This window comes from Xenopus laevis, chromosome 6L (assembly GCF_017654675.1).
Source record: "Xenopus laevis strain J_2021 chromosome 6L, Xenopus_laevis_v10.1, whole genome shotgun sequence".
In the NCBI taxonomy this organism is placed as follows: Eukaryota; Metazoa; Chordata; class Amphibia; order Anura; family Pipidae; genus Xenopus; species Xenopus laevis.
The window spans coordinates 163643461-163659373 of record NC_054381.1 but is presented as its reverse complement, the minus strand read 5'-3'; the positions used below and the strand labels follow the sequence as shown (position 1 = coordinate 163659373).

The 15913-nt window shown below is 40.6% G+C and overlaps 1 protein-coding gene across 1 annotated transcript; it reads left to right on the top strand.

The window, feature by feature from the left end:
* Positions 1–6547: 6547 nt before the first annotated feature.
* Positions 6548–14862, top strand: LOC108718624 (cytochrome P450 11B, mitochondrial). The gene is made up of 9 exons (XM_041566759.1): positions 6548–7044; positions 8740–8895; positions 9784–9983; positions 10575–10778; positions 11028–11182; positions 11635–11801; positions 12248–12326; positions 12434–12625; positions 14546–14862. Exons 1-9 carry the CDS (start codon positions 6755–6757, stop codon positions 14654–14656), a joined length of 1554 nt encoding a protein of 517 aa, XP_041422693.1. The 5' UTR covers positions 6548–6754; the 3' UTR covers positions 14657–14862.
* Positions 14863–15913: the final 1051 nt, after the last annotated feature.

Sequence of the window (15913 nt, the reverse complement as noted above, 5' to 3'; positions counted from 1 at the left end):
TGAAATAGACAAGAATAAGATTACGCTGCTCCTGGGGCAAATCATCCCATAAAGTGGAGCTTTGTACATAGACTGAGCCTGGGGTCTTGTATCTTGTCTCCCTCACTGCTCCTCAACTCACCCACTCAATCCCCTGCACTAGTGATGGACTCACCACCGGGTCCTGACCCCACTATTCCTCCTGCTTGGACTGAAATCTTCTCACTATCTTCCCTGAGTCTCCCTCTTGCTCCTACAACTATAACAAATCTCCCTAGCGCTATATAATTCTATAGGGAGGTCCCAGGAAAGACCTTTAGTACATGGGGCTAAACCCCTTTATAACATTACACACTGCCACCTAGTGGGCAACCCCTGCCTGGAGTAAATCCCAGTGGGCCCAGTATAGAGACATAGCTGCCCGGGTTACTGAACACTTAGGGGGCTGATTCACTATGGGTCGAATATCGAGGGTTAATTAACCCTCGATATTCGACTAGGAATTAAAATCCTTCGACTTCAAATATCGAAGTCGAAGGATTTAGCGCAGATAGTTCGATCGAACGATCGAAGGATAATTCCTTTGATCGAACGATAAAATCCTTCGAATCGAACGATTCGAAGGATTTTAATTCAACGACGAAGGAATTATCCTTCGATCAAAAAAAGTTAGCCAAGCCTATAGGGACCTTCCCCATAGACTAACATTGACTTCGGTAGCTTTTAGATGGCAAACTAGGGGGTTGAAGTTTTTTTTAAAGAGACAGTACTTCGACTATCGAATGGTCGAATAGTCAAACGATTTTTATTTCGAATAGTTCGATTTGAAGTCGTAGTCGAAGGTCGAAGTAGCCCATTTGATGGTCGAAGTAGCCTAAAAAAAACTTCGAAATTTGAAGTTTTTTACCTTCGAATCCTTCACTCGAAGTTAGTGAATCGGCCCCTTAGATGTCCAAATACAAAGGGGGAATTGCCTGAGTTACTATTCCTAAAACTCAGGGTCCCTACATAAAATAAATGAGGGGTCTATTCTAAGCACTTTTGCATTATACATTCATTATTTATTTTGTTTTGATTCCAAGATATTAAGGGATACATGTGCTGTTAATATGAATTGATATTGTTACAACAGCGCCACCTGCTGCTCAGTTTCAGCCTCTTTCTTGACTACTTGTTGGTCAGACTGGTGTAAAACTGACCAGCAGGTGGCGCTGTTGTAACAAAATTCATTCATATTAACAGTAGATTTATCCCTTAATATCTTGGAATAGAAACAATATAAATAATGAATGTACATTGCAAAAGTGCTTAGATCCAGATTCCCTGACCAACAAGTAACATTAACTCATACTGGGAATCTGTAAACTTCCCATCCCATGTATTGCCGATGTGACGATATCAGTGGGAGACTGTCACCAGCTTTTGTCGGATCTTTCTTTTGTACGATTACTTTCAGGGGCAGAACATCTGTTCTTTTACTACTTTATTTCATTTACATGGTTAGTGGCAGGTCGGAGATGGCACCAAATGATCATTCATCCGATATGAAGGCAAATCTGCACGTCTACGGCCAGCTTCAGAGGCAAATTTATCAAGGGTCAAATTGAAAATTAGAATTTTTAAATTCGAATTTCAAGTTTATTTTAGTGTAATTCAACTAAGGAATAGTCCACAGTTGATTTGAGTTTAAAAAAAAAAAATCAAAATTTATCATGTACTGTCCCTTTAAGGATTCAAATTCAACTATTTGTCATCTAAAATCTGCCAAATTGGTGTTTTAGCATATGAGGGGACCTCCTACAATCAATTTGGAGTCGTTTGGTGGACTTTTCAAAATCACTTTGTTTTAAAAATATATATATATTTTTGGTAAAAAAACTCGAATCTAATTCGAATTTGATTCAAGTTTGCAGGGCGATGCTATTCACTTGTATTTAAAAAAAAGTTAATAAATTTTAATAAATTTTCATTGCTCAATTTTTGCTCAGTTTTTATAGACTCCCATAAACTCTAAATTCAACCCTTGATAAATATGCCCCTAAAAGTCTATGGGAAAAAAACGGAACTGAATCTTGTCCATAAGTTTTCATGTGATAAACCAGAAGATCATTTTTTCTCTCTGAACTTTCGCAGGGAAATTTAAAAAAATTGAGTTTTCAAGTCAAATCATACAATTTTCTGGAAAAAACCCATCATGCTTTGAAGCTGCTAAAATTGTGAACCCTAAAATACTCCAGCTAAAACCTGTCGAGGTCATGTAGAAGTCAGTGGCAGAAGTCCCTTTAGTTACTGGAAGATGTTTTTTGTCTTCAGGATTTTCGGGTTTGTTCAGACTGGTTTGTGCTCGAAAAACTCGATAAATTCAAGGTATTCAAGTTTTTTCCCCCAATTGCATTCAATCAAGTTTTTTTATATTCAGATTTATTCATAAAAAAGCAAACATTCCAGTTTATTCGAGGTAGAAAAAAACTCACAAATTTGACCTTTAATAAAGAGGCCAATTTATCAAAGGTGGGATTTAGAGGTTTTTGAAACCACGACTAAACGCACAAACTCTTAAACCACGAATGTCATGACATTAATGAAAAGATCAGAATAAAAAAGTACAAACACAAAATTACACTGAAGGGTGTGCTAAAAAAACAACACAAAAAAACCCCCACTAAAACCACTAAACCTAAAGTTTTTCAGACAATTCCTAGCAGAATAAAAAAAAATCAGAAAACCTCCCGAAGTTGGAATTGATTTAAATGGTCCAATAGGAACAGCGCAGCTCCCACTGACTTCTATAGGACCTCAACAGCTTTTAGGTGGTGCCCAGAAAAAAAATCTTCTCTACTGTGAGCGACTAGTGTCCCTGAAATGCCTTCCTGCCAGAAACAATATGAATTGCTGACGGGACGGCACTTGAGAATCCCGAACTCTTCCGAATTTTCTTTGTGAGGCGACTTTGGGCGACTTTGTTAGGCAACTGATCTCCCTGTCTACCACCACTTGGTGTGGTTTTTTATTAGTGGTTTTCGTGGTTTTTACACTTCATAAATCTCGAATTTTTCAAACTTTTTTTTATAAATGAAAAAAGCACAACCACAATTTTTAGAGATTCATGGAGAAAAAGTCCAAATTTGATTGTAAGTAAATGACACTCAAAGTCTCATTATAGGGGTTATTTATTAAAGGTCAAGTTTGGGAGGTTTGGGAGGTTTTTCTACATCGAATAAACTCAAAACTTGAATGTCTGCTTATTTATGACAAAATCCAAATGTAAAGAACTCTATTGAATGCAATCAGGGGGAAAAACCTTAAATACCTTGAATTTATCAAGTTTTCGAGTGCAAATCAAAGTAAAAGACCCATAAATCATGAAGGCTAAAAAGATCTTCAGAGGGTTGAAGGCTCCTCTGCCACTGATTCTACATGAATTAGACAGGTTTTAGCTGCAGGATTTTTGGATTTGGGCTTTTATCAGTTTCAGGGCATAAAAAAAATCTCAAAAAATTCTATATTTTTTAGTAAAAGTACCTTTGAAAAACTCAATTTGTTTGTAAAAAACCAAACACAACGTGACCTTTAATAAACTAGATAGAGACAATGGCATTTCAGTCTCCTGATCCAATAGAGGGTTAAAGCCATGTCCCAAATACTTCTGTATTCTCACATACTCAGCACTGCTCATTCTCTTGGCTCTACATTTAGGGGCATATTTATCAAGGGTCGAATTTCGAATAGATAAAACTTCGAAATTCAAATTCAAAAAGACCAACCGAAATTAAGTCAAAGGTTTTTTTAGGCTGAATAGGTCTGTTTTTGATCAAATAGGTCCTTATTCGGCCAAAATCATACGAATCGAAAGAATAGCGAATTCAATTGAATTCGATTTGAAATTTTTCCCAGAAAAAGAAAAATAGATTTTACAAAGTCCACCAATTGACTCCAAATAGGTTCTAGGAGGTCCCACACAGGCTAAACAGCAACTCGGCAGGTTTTAGATGGCGAATGGTCGAAGTCAAAATTTTAAAGAGACAGTACATGATAAATTTTGATATTCGCATTTTTTTTCAAATTCAAATCGAATTTGGACTATTCCTTAGTCAAAGTACACAAAAAATAGCTCAAAATTAGAATTTTTTTCATTCGAAAATTCACCTCGACCTTTGATAAATCTTAATATCAGTTTTTCCATTTTCCCACAAGATTTTATCACAGAGGCAAGACAGGCCCCACGATCATCATAAAAATGTTCATTCCTGATTCACTTTCTCTTCATACAAATTCAAATCCCCCAACCATAAGGATCCCTTTACCATACGGATCCACCAACCATATGGATCCCCCAACCATAAGAATCCCCTACCATAAGGATCCCTCTACCATACGGATCCACCAACCATAAGAATCCCCCTTCCATACGGATCCCTCTACAATATGGATCCCCCTTCCATAAGGATCCCCCTACCATACTGATCCCCAACCATAAGGATCCCCCCTACCATACAGATCCCTCTAACATAGGGATCCCCCTACCAAGACAATTCCAAGTGGTTCATCATATAGTGATAGTGAGAGACGATCCCTGGTCCTGTCCGTACTGCTGACACAATCTCCTCCTATAGCCAAAAACTTACATGTAAAACAATAGGGTTTGATCTTTCCTATGGGCGATTTTCCTCAGCCTATAAACATTAAGTGATACAATAGCTGGTACTTTTCTAGGTCAGATCTAATAGGAGACAATAACCAGGGTGAATCTTAATTATTTTATCAACTGAAAAATCATTTGTTTTACACAAGAATCCTGTCCCTCATATTCCCCTAATCCAAAGGACCAATAGGAAGGCCCCAAAGTCCACTCTCTTTTAGTCGTGTCTCTTGTATGAAGCAAAAAAGACTCTTTTTGAGACATTCTCTGTATCAGCTCCCTCCTTGCAATGAATCTTACCCTCTTCCCATTGGTCATTAGAGTCATCAGTCACCTCAGATTTGCCCACATTGCCACCTTGTGAGCCCCATCTTTTACCTGAAGAACAAGTGATGAACAGTCCTTCTTGGTGTGTCCCATAGTGTTACACTGTGAGCTGTCACATCTATAGACCAGGTTCCTATTGGACCCACACTTATAGCAGGGTCTGGACTGGCCAGAATAAAAACAAACACCTTTATCTGATGGGGCAAATGCTGAGATCTATCACAATTGTTCTACATTCTTGCAGCAAATCTTCCTCATCAGTCACAGAGGCTCTTCCAGAAGTTGACGTTGTCTCTAAAGCCAGAACAAGAATCATCGGCTGAGATGCCCAGAAAATCCTTCAGCAGAGTTTTACCAATAAACGTTCTCTCTCCTACATCAGCCTCATTATTATATTGGAGAAAGATTCATTTTTCTATCACTTCCATTCTTTTTAACTCTTCCCTCCCTCTAACCAGTTGAGTTGCACTAAGTCTCTGCACTCTCTCCAGCTCATTTATCAGTTTACACAGATAAAATTTAGGGGCAGATTTATCAAAGGTCGAGGTGAATGAAAAAAATTTGAATTTCGAGCTATTTTATGTCTACTTCAACTAGGGAGTAGTTCAAATTCATTTTGAATTTTAAAAAAATTAAAATATCAAAATTTATCATGTACTGTCTCTTTGAAAATTCAACTTCGACCATTCGCCATCTAAAACCTGCTGAATTGCTGTTGTAGCCTATGGGGGACCTCCTAGAACTCTAGAACCTTCAATTGGCGGACTTTAAAAAATCAAAGTTTTTTTGGAGGAAAAACTTCCATTCGAATTCGGCCGAATTTGATCGAAAACTGACCTATTTGACCAAAAAAAAACTTTGACTTAATTTTCATTTTCTTAATTTTCTTAAGTTTTTTCAATTCGAAATTGGACCCTTGATAAATATGCCCCTTAGTGTTTAGTTGGTCCCTTATAGAATTGCTTCTGCAACAGAATCTCAAAGGAGACCATGTTATGATCACTATTCCCTAAATGCCCCTCACCCACACAAATGTTAGAGATGAGTTCAGTATTGTTAGTTATTACAAGTACAAAAGAGAGTTATTCCTAGTAGGTTCTTGAACGAGCTGGAATAAAAATCCGTTGTTTGATCAGAGCAACATCACAACAAAAAGTACCTAGAAGAGCTGAATATTTTAACATCAAGTTGTTTCTAGGTTTGTATAGTCTATAGGGAAAGACATTTAGAAGAAGCCACACTATGACGTATAAGTGAACTTTTATTCAAAAGAGAAGAAGAATAATCCTTGGACATCCAGTGGGTTCTCTGTATGATCAGCTGAATGGCAGATAGTTATAAGTATAGGGTTCTTGGTAAAGAATTTTATTCCCAGTTCTCAGTCATTGGGATAAAGAAACACTCAGGTTGGCAGGTCCCTTCGTAATCAGGTGATAAAACACCTTTGTTACTGGGGACATTTCTATCCCACCCTGTAGAAGCCCCAAGGAGAAAGTAGTAGGTAGTGGATACAGTGCCTGGCTGAGTGATCCTGTGGAATTGTATCATGAAAGATTTAGTGATGAGATAGTGTGAGCCTCAAGGTCAGACAAGCGATTCAGGGTGAGAGGGGGGATTTGCTCATGGAAAGATCTCAGTAGGAGATAAAGGCATTAGACACATCAGAGAGCGGGACACCAGGACACCCAGGCAGCACATCCGAGGGATGGGGAGAAGGGATAGGCAGATGGATACAGAGTGAAGATAAAAAAGGAGACAAGGGAGAGGAGCAGAGCATAGGGCAGGGCTGAGGGACCACACGTTGCAGCCATGCTGGAGATCAGGGCTATTGGGCACTTACGCTCCTGTGTGGTGGGACTTGGCTCTTGGGAATCAGTCAGATGTCTCAGGACTGAGGCCACAAGGTTCTCCACAGTTCAACTTGCTCATGATTCCCAAAGCCTGGCCCCTGCCAAAGCCCAGACCCTTCCCTTCAAAGATATTCCCTGCACTGGGCGGAACCCCTGGACCAACTTAGCCCGTTACTGGAAGAACAACAGCTTCCAACACTTGCATCTTGTCATGGAGGATCACTTCCAGAACCTTGGACCCATATACAGGTAAGCACCTCAATCTAGTACTTACTCTTTGAAAACCAACACTGAAAAACAGGCACCTCATCAATGAAGGCCACTTCAGAGCCTGAGCCCATCTACAAGTGGACACCTAAATATTTCCATGTACAAACTACCTTGAACCTACCCTTTCAGCACATACATATAGTCATGGAGGGTCACGTTCAATGCTTGAGCCTCATCTTTAAGTGAACACCTTCTAACGTTGCACTTACACTCTGGTACCTACCTCTTCAATACAAACCTTATTGAACAAGCCCTATACTGCAGCCTGGTGCCACATACAGAACAGCATTTACCAAATTAGTATTTACCCCCAATCATCTAGTCTGTTTGGGTTAGTGATTGTGTACTAGTGACTCTGGGTTAGTGATTGTGCGCTAGTGATTCTGGTTAGCAATTATGTGCAAGTGACTCTGGATTAGTGATTGTGTGCTAGTGACTATGGGTGAGTGATTTTGTGCTAGTTATTCTGGTACTGCACGGATGATTTTACCATTACTTTTTCAATAAAGAAGGCGTGATTTTTCCAAACCACCTGTGTGCTCCATATTCCTAATCACTGTAGTTATGTACAATACGTCTGGATCCGGGGACGCCTTATATGTTGTAGCACTGGTGGATTAGGACCCATGGATGTAAGAGGGTGAGTGCATGCGGATTGAAATTCACACTATAGTTATTCTGGTTAACAATTATTTGCTATTGACTCTGCAATAGTGATTGTGTGCTAGTAACTCAGGGTTAATGATTGTGTGCTAGTGAGTTTGTGTTAGTGATTGTGTGCTAGTGACTCTGGGTTAATTATTGTGTGCTAGTGACTCTGGGTTAGTGATTATGTGCTAGTGACTCTGGGTTCTGAGTTAGTGATTGTGTGCTAGTGACTGGAATAGTGAGTCTGTGCTAGAGACTCAGGGTGATTGTGCCCTAGTGACTCTGGATGAGTGATTGTGTGCAAGTGACTCTGGGTCCTGAGTTAGTGATTGTGTGCTAGTGACTGGAATAGTGAGTCTGTGCTAGTGACTCTGGGTTAGTGATTGTGGGCTAGTGACTGGAATAGTGAGTCTGTGCTAGTGACTCTGGGTTAGTGATTGTGGGCTAGTGACTGGAATAGTGAGTCTGTGCTAGTGACTCTGGGTTAGTGATTGTGTGCTAGTGACTGGAATAGTAAGTCTGTGCTAGTTACTCAGGGTTAGTTATTTTGTGCTAGTGACTCTGGGTTAGTGATTGTGTGCAAGTGACTCTGGGTAAGTGATTGTGTGGTAGTGACTTGGTTAGTGATTGTGTGCTAGTGACTGGAATAGTGAGTCTGTGCTAGTTACTCAGGGTTAGTAATTTTGTGCTAGTGACTCTGGATTAGTGATTGTGTGCTAGAGACTGGGTTCTGAGTTAGTGATTGTCTGCTAGTGACTGGAATAGTGAGCCTGTACTAGTGACTCTGGGTTAGTGATTGTGTGCTAGAGACTGGGTTCTAAATTAGTGATTGTCCACTATTGACTGGAATATTGAGCCTGAGCTCGTGACTCAGGGTTAGTGATTGTGTTAGTGACTCTGAGTTCTGAGTTAGTGATTGTACACTAGTTACTGGAATAGTAAGTCTGTGCTAGTGACTCTGGATTAGTGATGTGCTAGAAGCATCATCTTACACATTTTGCATTTTTATGTTGTGTCTCTTGGCAGGGAGAACCTTGGAACTCACAGCAGTGTGAATATCATCCATCCTCATGATGTAGCACGGCTCTTCCAATCAGAGGGCATATTTCCACGCAGGATGGGGATCGGGGTGTGGGCAGCTCACAGGGACTTGCGCAACCACAAGTGTGGGGTCTTCCTGCTGTGAGTGAAGCTTCAAGCCATGTAGTTAACATTGGCCTCTTCTCCATTGTTCCATCACTTGCCTCCTCTTTGTGTGCAGCCACTATATTTTATACCTTATAGTCTATACCACATCCTCCACTCACCCAACTGTATATTCATTTTCTGATTCTTTTAGCTACAGTCTCATCTCCATTGTTCCATCACGTCCCTCTTTATTCTACACCTTCTTCACTCCTCTCACCCAACAGTAACTCCATCTTCTGACAAGCTTTCATATATGGGCTGCTCTTCATTGCTCCATCTCTTTCCTCCTCTTTGTGTGCAGTCTCTTTATTCTACACCTTCCCCATATCCTCTACCCTCCCAACAGTACATTCATTTTCTGATGCTTCCAGCTACAGTCTCATCTCCATTGTTCCATCACTTCCTTTCTCTTGGTGTACCAGCCTCAATATTCTACCCTTCACCTCATCCTCCACCCACCCAACAATAACTTATTACTTTGCCAGCCTTTCAGCTATGGTCTCATTTCCATTGTTCCACCACTTGCCTGTTCTTTGTGGGTCAGCCTCTATTTTCTATACTTTTCCCACATCATCCACCAGTAAACTAATCTTCTGACAATCTTTCAGCTATGTTCTCCTCTCCATTGTCCCATCACTTCCCTCCTCTTTGTGTGCAACCTCTATATTCTATAACTCACCACATCCTCCACAAGCCCAACAGTAACTTCACAGGGGGCTTCAGAGGGGAATCTGTATGCACATAAAATTTTTCTCTCAGTCTTTCAGCTTTGGTCTCATCTCCACTGTTCCATCAATCCCTTCTTTTTGTTTATGAGCCTATATACACCACACGTTCTTCACCATCTTTTCCTTACTCCTCTTCCTCTTTGCTGTAACTCAGTAATGGAGAGGAGTGGCGCTCAGATCGCTTAATCCTAAACAAGGAGGTGCTGAGCTTGGCTGGGGTGAAGAAGTTCCTTCCCTTTCTGGATGAGGTGGCCAATGACTTTGTGTCCTTTTTGATGAGACGAATCAACAAAAACACCCGGGGGACACTGACAGTGGACCTTTATGCTGATCTATTCCGATTTACAATGGAAGGTTGGAGTTTTTTTTTACTGTAATTTGTTTCTTCTCCTGACACCCAAATACCCAAAGAATTCTCAGTCCTCTGCAATAATCTGCCCATTCTGTTTCTTATTGTTCTATCATGATCCCTAAGGTCCCTCAAGTCCTTTCCAGCTAGAAAATAGACAGTGTCCATGCCACTTCCACCCAGTAGTCCTACCACCGGCAATTGTTGCATCAGTATTTGCAAACCCATATCCTATGGTACAATTATTTGATTACCCTTTAGATCTATTGGTACTTGATCACACTCTATCATGTCAGGTGCATAAACTCTGGAGACCCAGAGTTTATGTAAGCTGGTTTAAAAGTTTTGTGGCTGGATGGGCTGCTACTCTGTTAATGATACCCTATATATTGAGTGAAGGACCTCCAAAACTCTGGGAGTGGCAAAAAGCATGCCCGGTAGGGTGAGGGTTCCCATGTTCCTTGTAACACTGTGATGGAGCACAGGCTCTGTGTGAAATGGGTCCCTTCTGCCTGTAGGACCTTTCAGTGAGTGAAACAAACCAGACAATACAGCCCAATCCCCCCCACATAAGCATTTGCCCTGTGTTCCCACAGCCAGCGGTTATGTTCTGTATGGGCAACGCCTTGGGCTCCTGGAGGAACACCCCAATGAGGATTCTCTTCGTTTCATCCGAGCTGTTGAGACAATGATAAAAACCACGCTACCTCTGCTGTACCTGCCACACCAGCTCCTGCGCCTGATGGACAGTTCCCTCTGGACTCAGCACATGGAGGCTTGGGACATTATATTCCAGCAAGGTGAGATGGAGAACTTTCAGGGTTATTTATGGCTTTAGTTGGCTTCTCCCAGATCCATGGGAGCTCAGAATCATTGACATGCAGAATGCAGAACTTTGAGAGAAAGGGCCCCTAACAATGGTTGTAATTACAAAAATCAGAGATGTCCAAACTACTGTCCTTCAGCTGCTGTTTAACTGACGGTTTTGGGGGCAACTCCTGGAGTCCTTATCATGTTTTGTACTCTGGATCCTACTTCTTTCTCTACAGCGGACAGATGTATCCAGAATATCTACCAAGAGTTCTGCCTCGGGCAAGAGAGGGGCTACTCAGGCATCATGGCTGAACTGTTACTGCAGGGAGAGCTTCCTCTGGATTCCATCAAGGCAAACGTGACAGAACTGATGGCTGGAGGGGTGGACACGGTAAGATGGGCTCAAGGGGTTACCTACCCCAATGCTATAGGGATATATCTGCAAATAGTGCCAGGAATTTTCACCTGGACCCAAAAGTCAATGTCTTGCAATGGCCCATTCACAGCCCTGATCCCCGTTCAGCCCAGAATTTGTGGCCCTATCTGATGTTTGAGCAACATCTGGTGTTTGATGGCACTTGATTTGCCACTGGTCTTGATTTATTTGTTGTGGGGTTTTCAGTTATTTCGTTTTTGGTTTAGCAGCTTTCCAGTTTGGTTTTTGCAGAAGATATCTAGTTACTTTCCCTAGCAACCATGTAGTAGTTTGAATGAGAGACTGTAAGATAAATAGGGGAGGGGCTGAATAGCAGCAGTCTTCAGCCTGGTAAGTGTGCATTCTAGAATTTAGGAATATCCCCCCATGTCCCTTCCATACCCCTAACCCTAAGTCTCTGTTTATAGACAGCCATGCCGCTCCTCTTCACTCTCTTTGAACTGGCCCGGAATCCGTCGGTACAACAGGAACTCAGAGCAGAGATAAAGAGAGCAGAAAGCCAGAATCCAAAAGATATGAACCAGTTACTCAATTCAATGCCTCTTCTGAAAGGTGCCATCAAAGAAACCCTAAGGTTAGTACCCCAAGGCCTTCCAAGTGAACCATAACTAAGACCCCTGGCCCCATTTCCATAAAACAGACATAAATGAAAGTACCCCATCCGTTATTCAACTTTCACCCTTTTCTGAAACCCCTAAAGGGCGTACTGATACGTCTTCTGCCCCTTCTTTTTGAATTTTCTATGTCCAGGAGACATAAGAACAAGCTGTTCCAATGTGGAGTCTGTCTCTTCCTTCTTGAACAGTGAATTGACTCTAATGATCTTGTTCCTTGAGATCACTCCACTCTTTTCATTCAGTCCTCACTTATATTGTCTGTACCTACTCATTTCCTTCTATTTGAACAGTACAAACCTCTCTAGTATTCCCTATGAGGAGCTCTTGAATCCCGGTCAAGTATTCCCTGAATGGCGAGAAGCAGACACTTGTCCAGTATAAACATTGTATTTCCCTTCCGTAGGCTCTACCCCGTAGGGATCACAGTACAGCGTTACCCTATAAAGGACATTGTTCTGCACAATTACCACATCCCAGCAGGGGTAAGTGCCCACATTGCCTACAGTCAACAGATTTATTTTGGAATATTGATAGGATATTAAGGAAAAGGGGCTATTGAATTTTAAGCTAAGGTTGTTTCCATCCACAGACTCTAGTGCAAGTGGGTCTCTACCCATTGGGGCGCAGCTCACAGCTCTTTCCCAATCCCCTGCATTACGACCCTGCTCGCTGGATGCGCAGAGATGAAACAAATTTCAAGGCGCTGGCATTTGGATTTGGTTCTCGACAATGCATTGGCCGCAGGATCGCTGAGACAGAGATGATGCTTTTCCTCATGCATGTGAGTCTTATTAGCAACATGTATCTATAGCCTTAACATATTCTGTAGCGCTGTACAGTAAAGGACAAGAATAAGGTTCACAGCTATTGTGATCTTCAGCTAGTAGTGATATCAGTACATATAGTTATATTTGTGAGTGTATAGATAGGACTGTATAGGTATGTGTGTACAGTCTTGGGTGAAAGTTTGTGAACTAGTTATGTATGAGTTGAGAAAACCTCGACCCGCACCAGACCAATGTGACCTAAAACATAATCTGATTCAAACAAGTCCTAAAAGTAGATGAAGAAACCTCAGTTAAACTAATTAAACAAGAATTATTATATTTGTTCATATATATATTGGAAAAAATGATCCAATAACATATCTGCATGTGGCAAAAGGAAGTGAATCCTTAGGGTTATCAAATAATTTGACAGTGAAATCAAGGTCTGGTGTTTCAGTCAATGGGATGACAATCAGGTGAGAGACCATATTTTATTTAAAGAATGGGGATCCAGCAAAGCCTGACACCTACAACACATTTGTGGATGCGCACCATGGCTGGAACAAAGGATGAGTCTGAGGAGCTCAGAAAAAGAGTTGCTGATGACCATAAAGCTGGAGAAGGTTACAAGACGATCTCTAAAGAGTTTGGATTCCACCAATTAACAGTCAGACAAATGGAGGAAATTCAAGACTACTACCCAGAAGTGGTCGATCATCAAAGAAAACTTCAACTGCAAGGCTGTGTCTTACAGAGGAACCTAGGGTAACTTCTAAGCAACTGATGATGTTCATGAGTCCACCATCAGGAGAACACCGAACAGCAATGGTGTGTATGCCAGGATAGTAAAGAGAATACCATTGCTCTCCCCCCAAAAATATTGCAGTCTACAGTTTTCTAAAGATCATATGGACAAACCAGAAGGATGCATTGTGGACAGATGAAATAAATGAGTAGCGTTACATCTGGAGAAAAACCCCACTGCATTCCAGCATAAGAATCATATCACATCTAAAAAACAGGGTGGTGGGGTGTTCTGGTTTGGGCCTGTTTTGCTGCATCTGGGCCTGGACTGCTTGCCATCAATCGTGGAGCAATGAATTGTGAACTATACCAGAGAATTTTAAAGGAAAATGTCAAGACATCTGTCCATGAAGTGAATCTCAATAGACAGTGGGTCATGTAGTGAGACAACGATCCTAAACACACAAGTCCTTCTACCAAAGAATGGTCGAAGAAGAATAAAGTAAATGTTCTGGAATGGACAAGTGAAAGTCCTGACCTTAATCCAATTGATATATTGTGGAAAGACCTAAAGTGAGCAATTCACGTGAGGAAACCCACCAACATCCAAGAGCTGAATCTGTTCTTTAGGGAGACATGGGCTCAAATTCCTCTGAGACAATGTGCAGGACTGATGTGCAACAGTTACAGGCGCAAACGATTAGTTGCAGATATTGCTGCACTCATATGTTAGTGGATAATAAATAAACACATGACCAAATATAATAATTCATATAAAGGTCACATTCATATAAAATATAGAACATTTTAAAGAGTTCACAAACTTTCATGCACAACTGTATGTGTGAGAGTATATAGATAGGTCTGTATGATTGTGTGTATATATACTGTATATATATATGTGTGTTGTGCACTGGGATTCATTTGGAGCAGTTGCACTTGATGGATTGAGGTATCTTATCAACCCAATTTGACCATACAGTTTACATACAAGGGGGTAAACAGGACCCTGTTCATTAGAGCTTAAAATCTAAAATCAGAAAAGGGAATGCAAAGAATGTGACTATGTGACTAATAAGGTACTGGGGAGAAGTAAAAAGAGATTATATTGGGGAAACTAAAGAACAGTCAAAGACTCCAAAACCTCTTTAGTAGCAGCAGTAATCATATCTCACTTTTAACCCTTCTAGATGATCAAGAACTTCCAGATCAATACTGTTAGTAAAGACGACATTAAGACTGTTTTTCGATTTATTTTAATGCCGGAAAAACCTCCACTTCTCACGTTCCGACCTGTATGAACTCGAACGCAAGTTTCCCCAAGTTAGAGAGAAATCAACCTACAGCAAAGAATAAACCAGCTAAATGGAGTTGATCCCCTGAGAACAACCATCCACTAACAAATCTTCCAAAGTACCTCCCAAGAACAATCGCCTGCAAGAATTCATCTCCCGAAAAGATCCCACTAAGATAAATGAATCTCCCAATAACAACTCTCTAACAAGAAGAAATGTGCCAAGAACAATCTTCATACAAGAATTCATCTCCCAACAACAATCATCAAACAATAAGTCATGTGCGAGAACAATCCTCTAATGAGAAGATACCTCAAGAACAACCCTCTAAGAAGATGTATGCCAAGAACATTCCTCTAACAAGAATTAATATACCAACAAGTAGACTTATGTCAACAACATTCCTCTAAAAAAAGAAATATGCCAAGAACATTCCTCTAACAAGAAGATACCTCAAGAAAAACCCTCTAACAAGAAGACATATGCCAAGAACAACCCTAACAAGAATTCATCTACCAAAAACCCTCTAACAAGAACACATAACCCAAGAACAACCCTAACAAGAATTCCTCTACCAACAACAACCCTCTAACAAGAACACATATGCCAAGAACATTCCTCTAACAAGAATTAATATACCAACAAGAAGACTTATGTCAACAACATTCCTCTAAAAAAAGAAATATGCCAAGAACATTCCTCTAGAACAACCCTCTAACAAGAAGACATATGCCAAGAACAACCCTAACAAGAATTCCTCTACCGACAACAACCCTCTAACAAGAAGACATATGCCAAGAACATTCCTCTAACAAGAATTCCTCTACCAACAACAAACCTCTAATAAGACATATGCCAAGAACATTCCTCCAACAAGAATTGATATACCAACAAGTAGACTTATGTCAACAACATTCCTCTAAAAAAAGAAATATGCCAAGAACATTCCTCTAACAAGAAGATACCTCAAGAAAAACCCTCTAACAAGAAGACATATGCCAAGAACAACCCTAACAAGAATTCCTCTACCGACAACAACCCTCTAACAAGAAGACATATGCCAAGAACATTCCTTTAACAAGAATTCCTCTACCAACAACAAACCTCTAATAAGACATATGCCAAGAACATTCCTCTAACAAGAAGATGTATGCCAAGAACATTCCTCTAACAATAATTAATCAACCAACAATAACCCTCCAACAGGAAAACATGTCAAGAACAATCCACTAACAAGATATCTCCCAACAACAAACCTTTAAC

Bases quoted from the DNA above. Each gene is read 5' to 3' on its own strand.
- LOC108718624 (XM_041566759.1), top strand. From the start codon at position 6,755: ATGCTGGAGATCAGGGCTATTGGGCACTTACGCTCCTGTGTGGTGGGA. The intron at 12,327-12,433 runs GTAAGTGCCCAC...TTCCATCCACAG, and splicing joins ATTACCACATCCCAGCAGGG to ACTCTAGTGCAAGTGGGTCT. The intron at 12,626-14,545 runs GTGAGTCTTATT...TAACCCTTCTAG, and splicing joins TGATGCTTTTCCTCATGCAT to ATGATCAAGAACTTCCAGAT.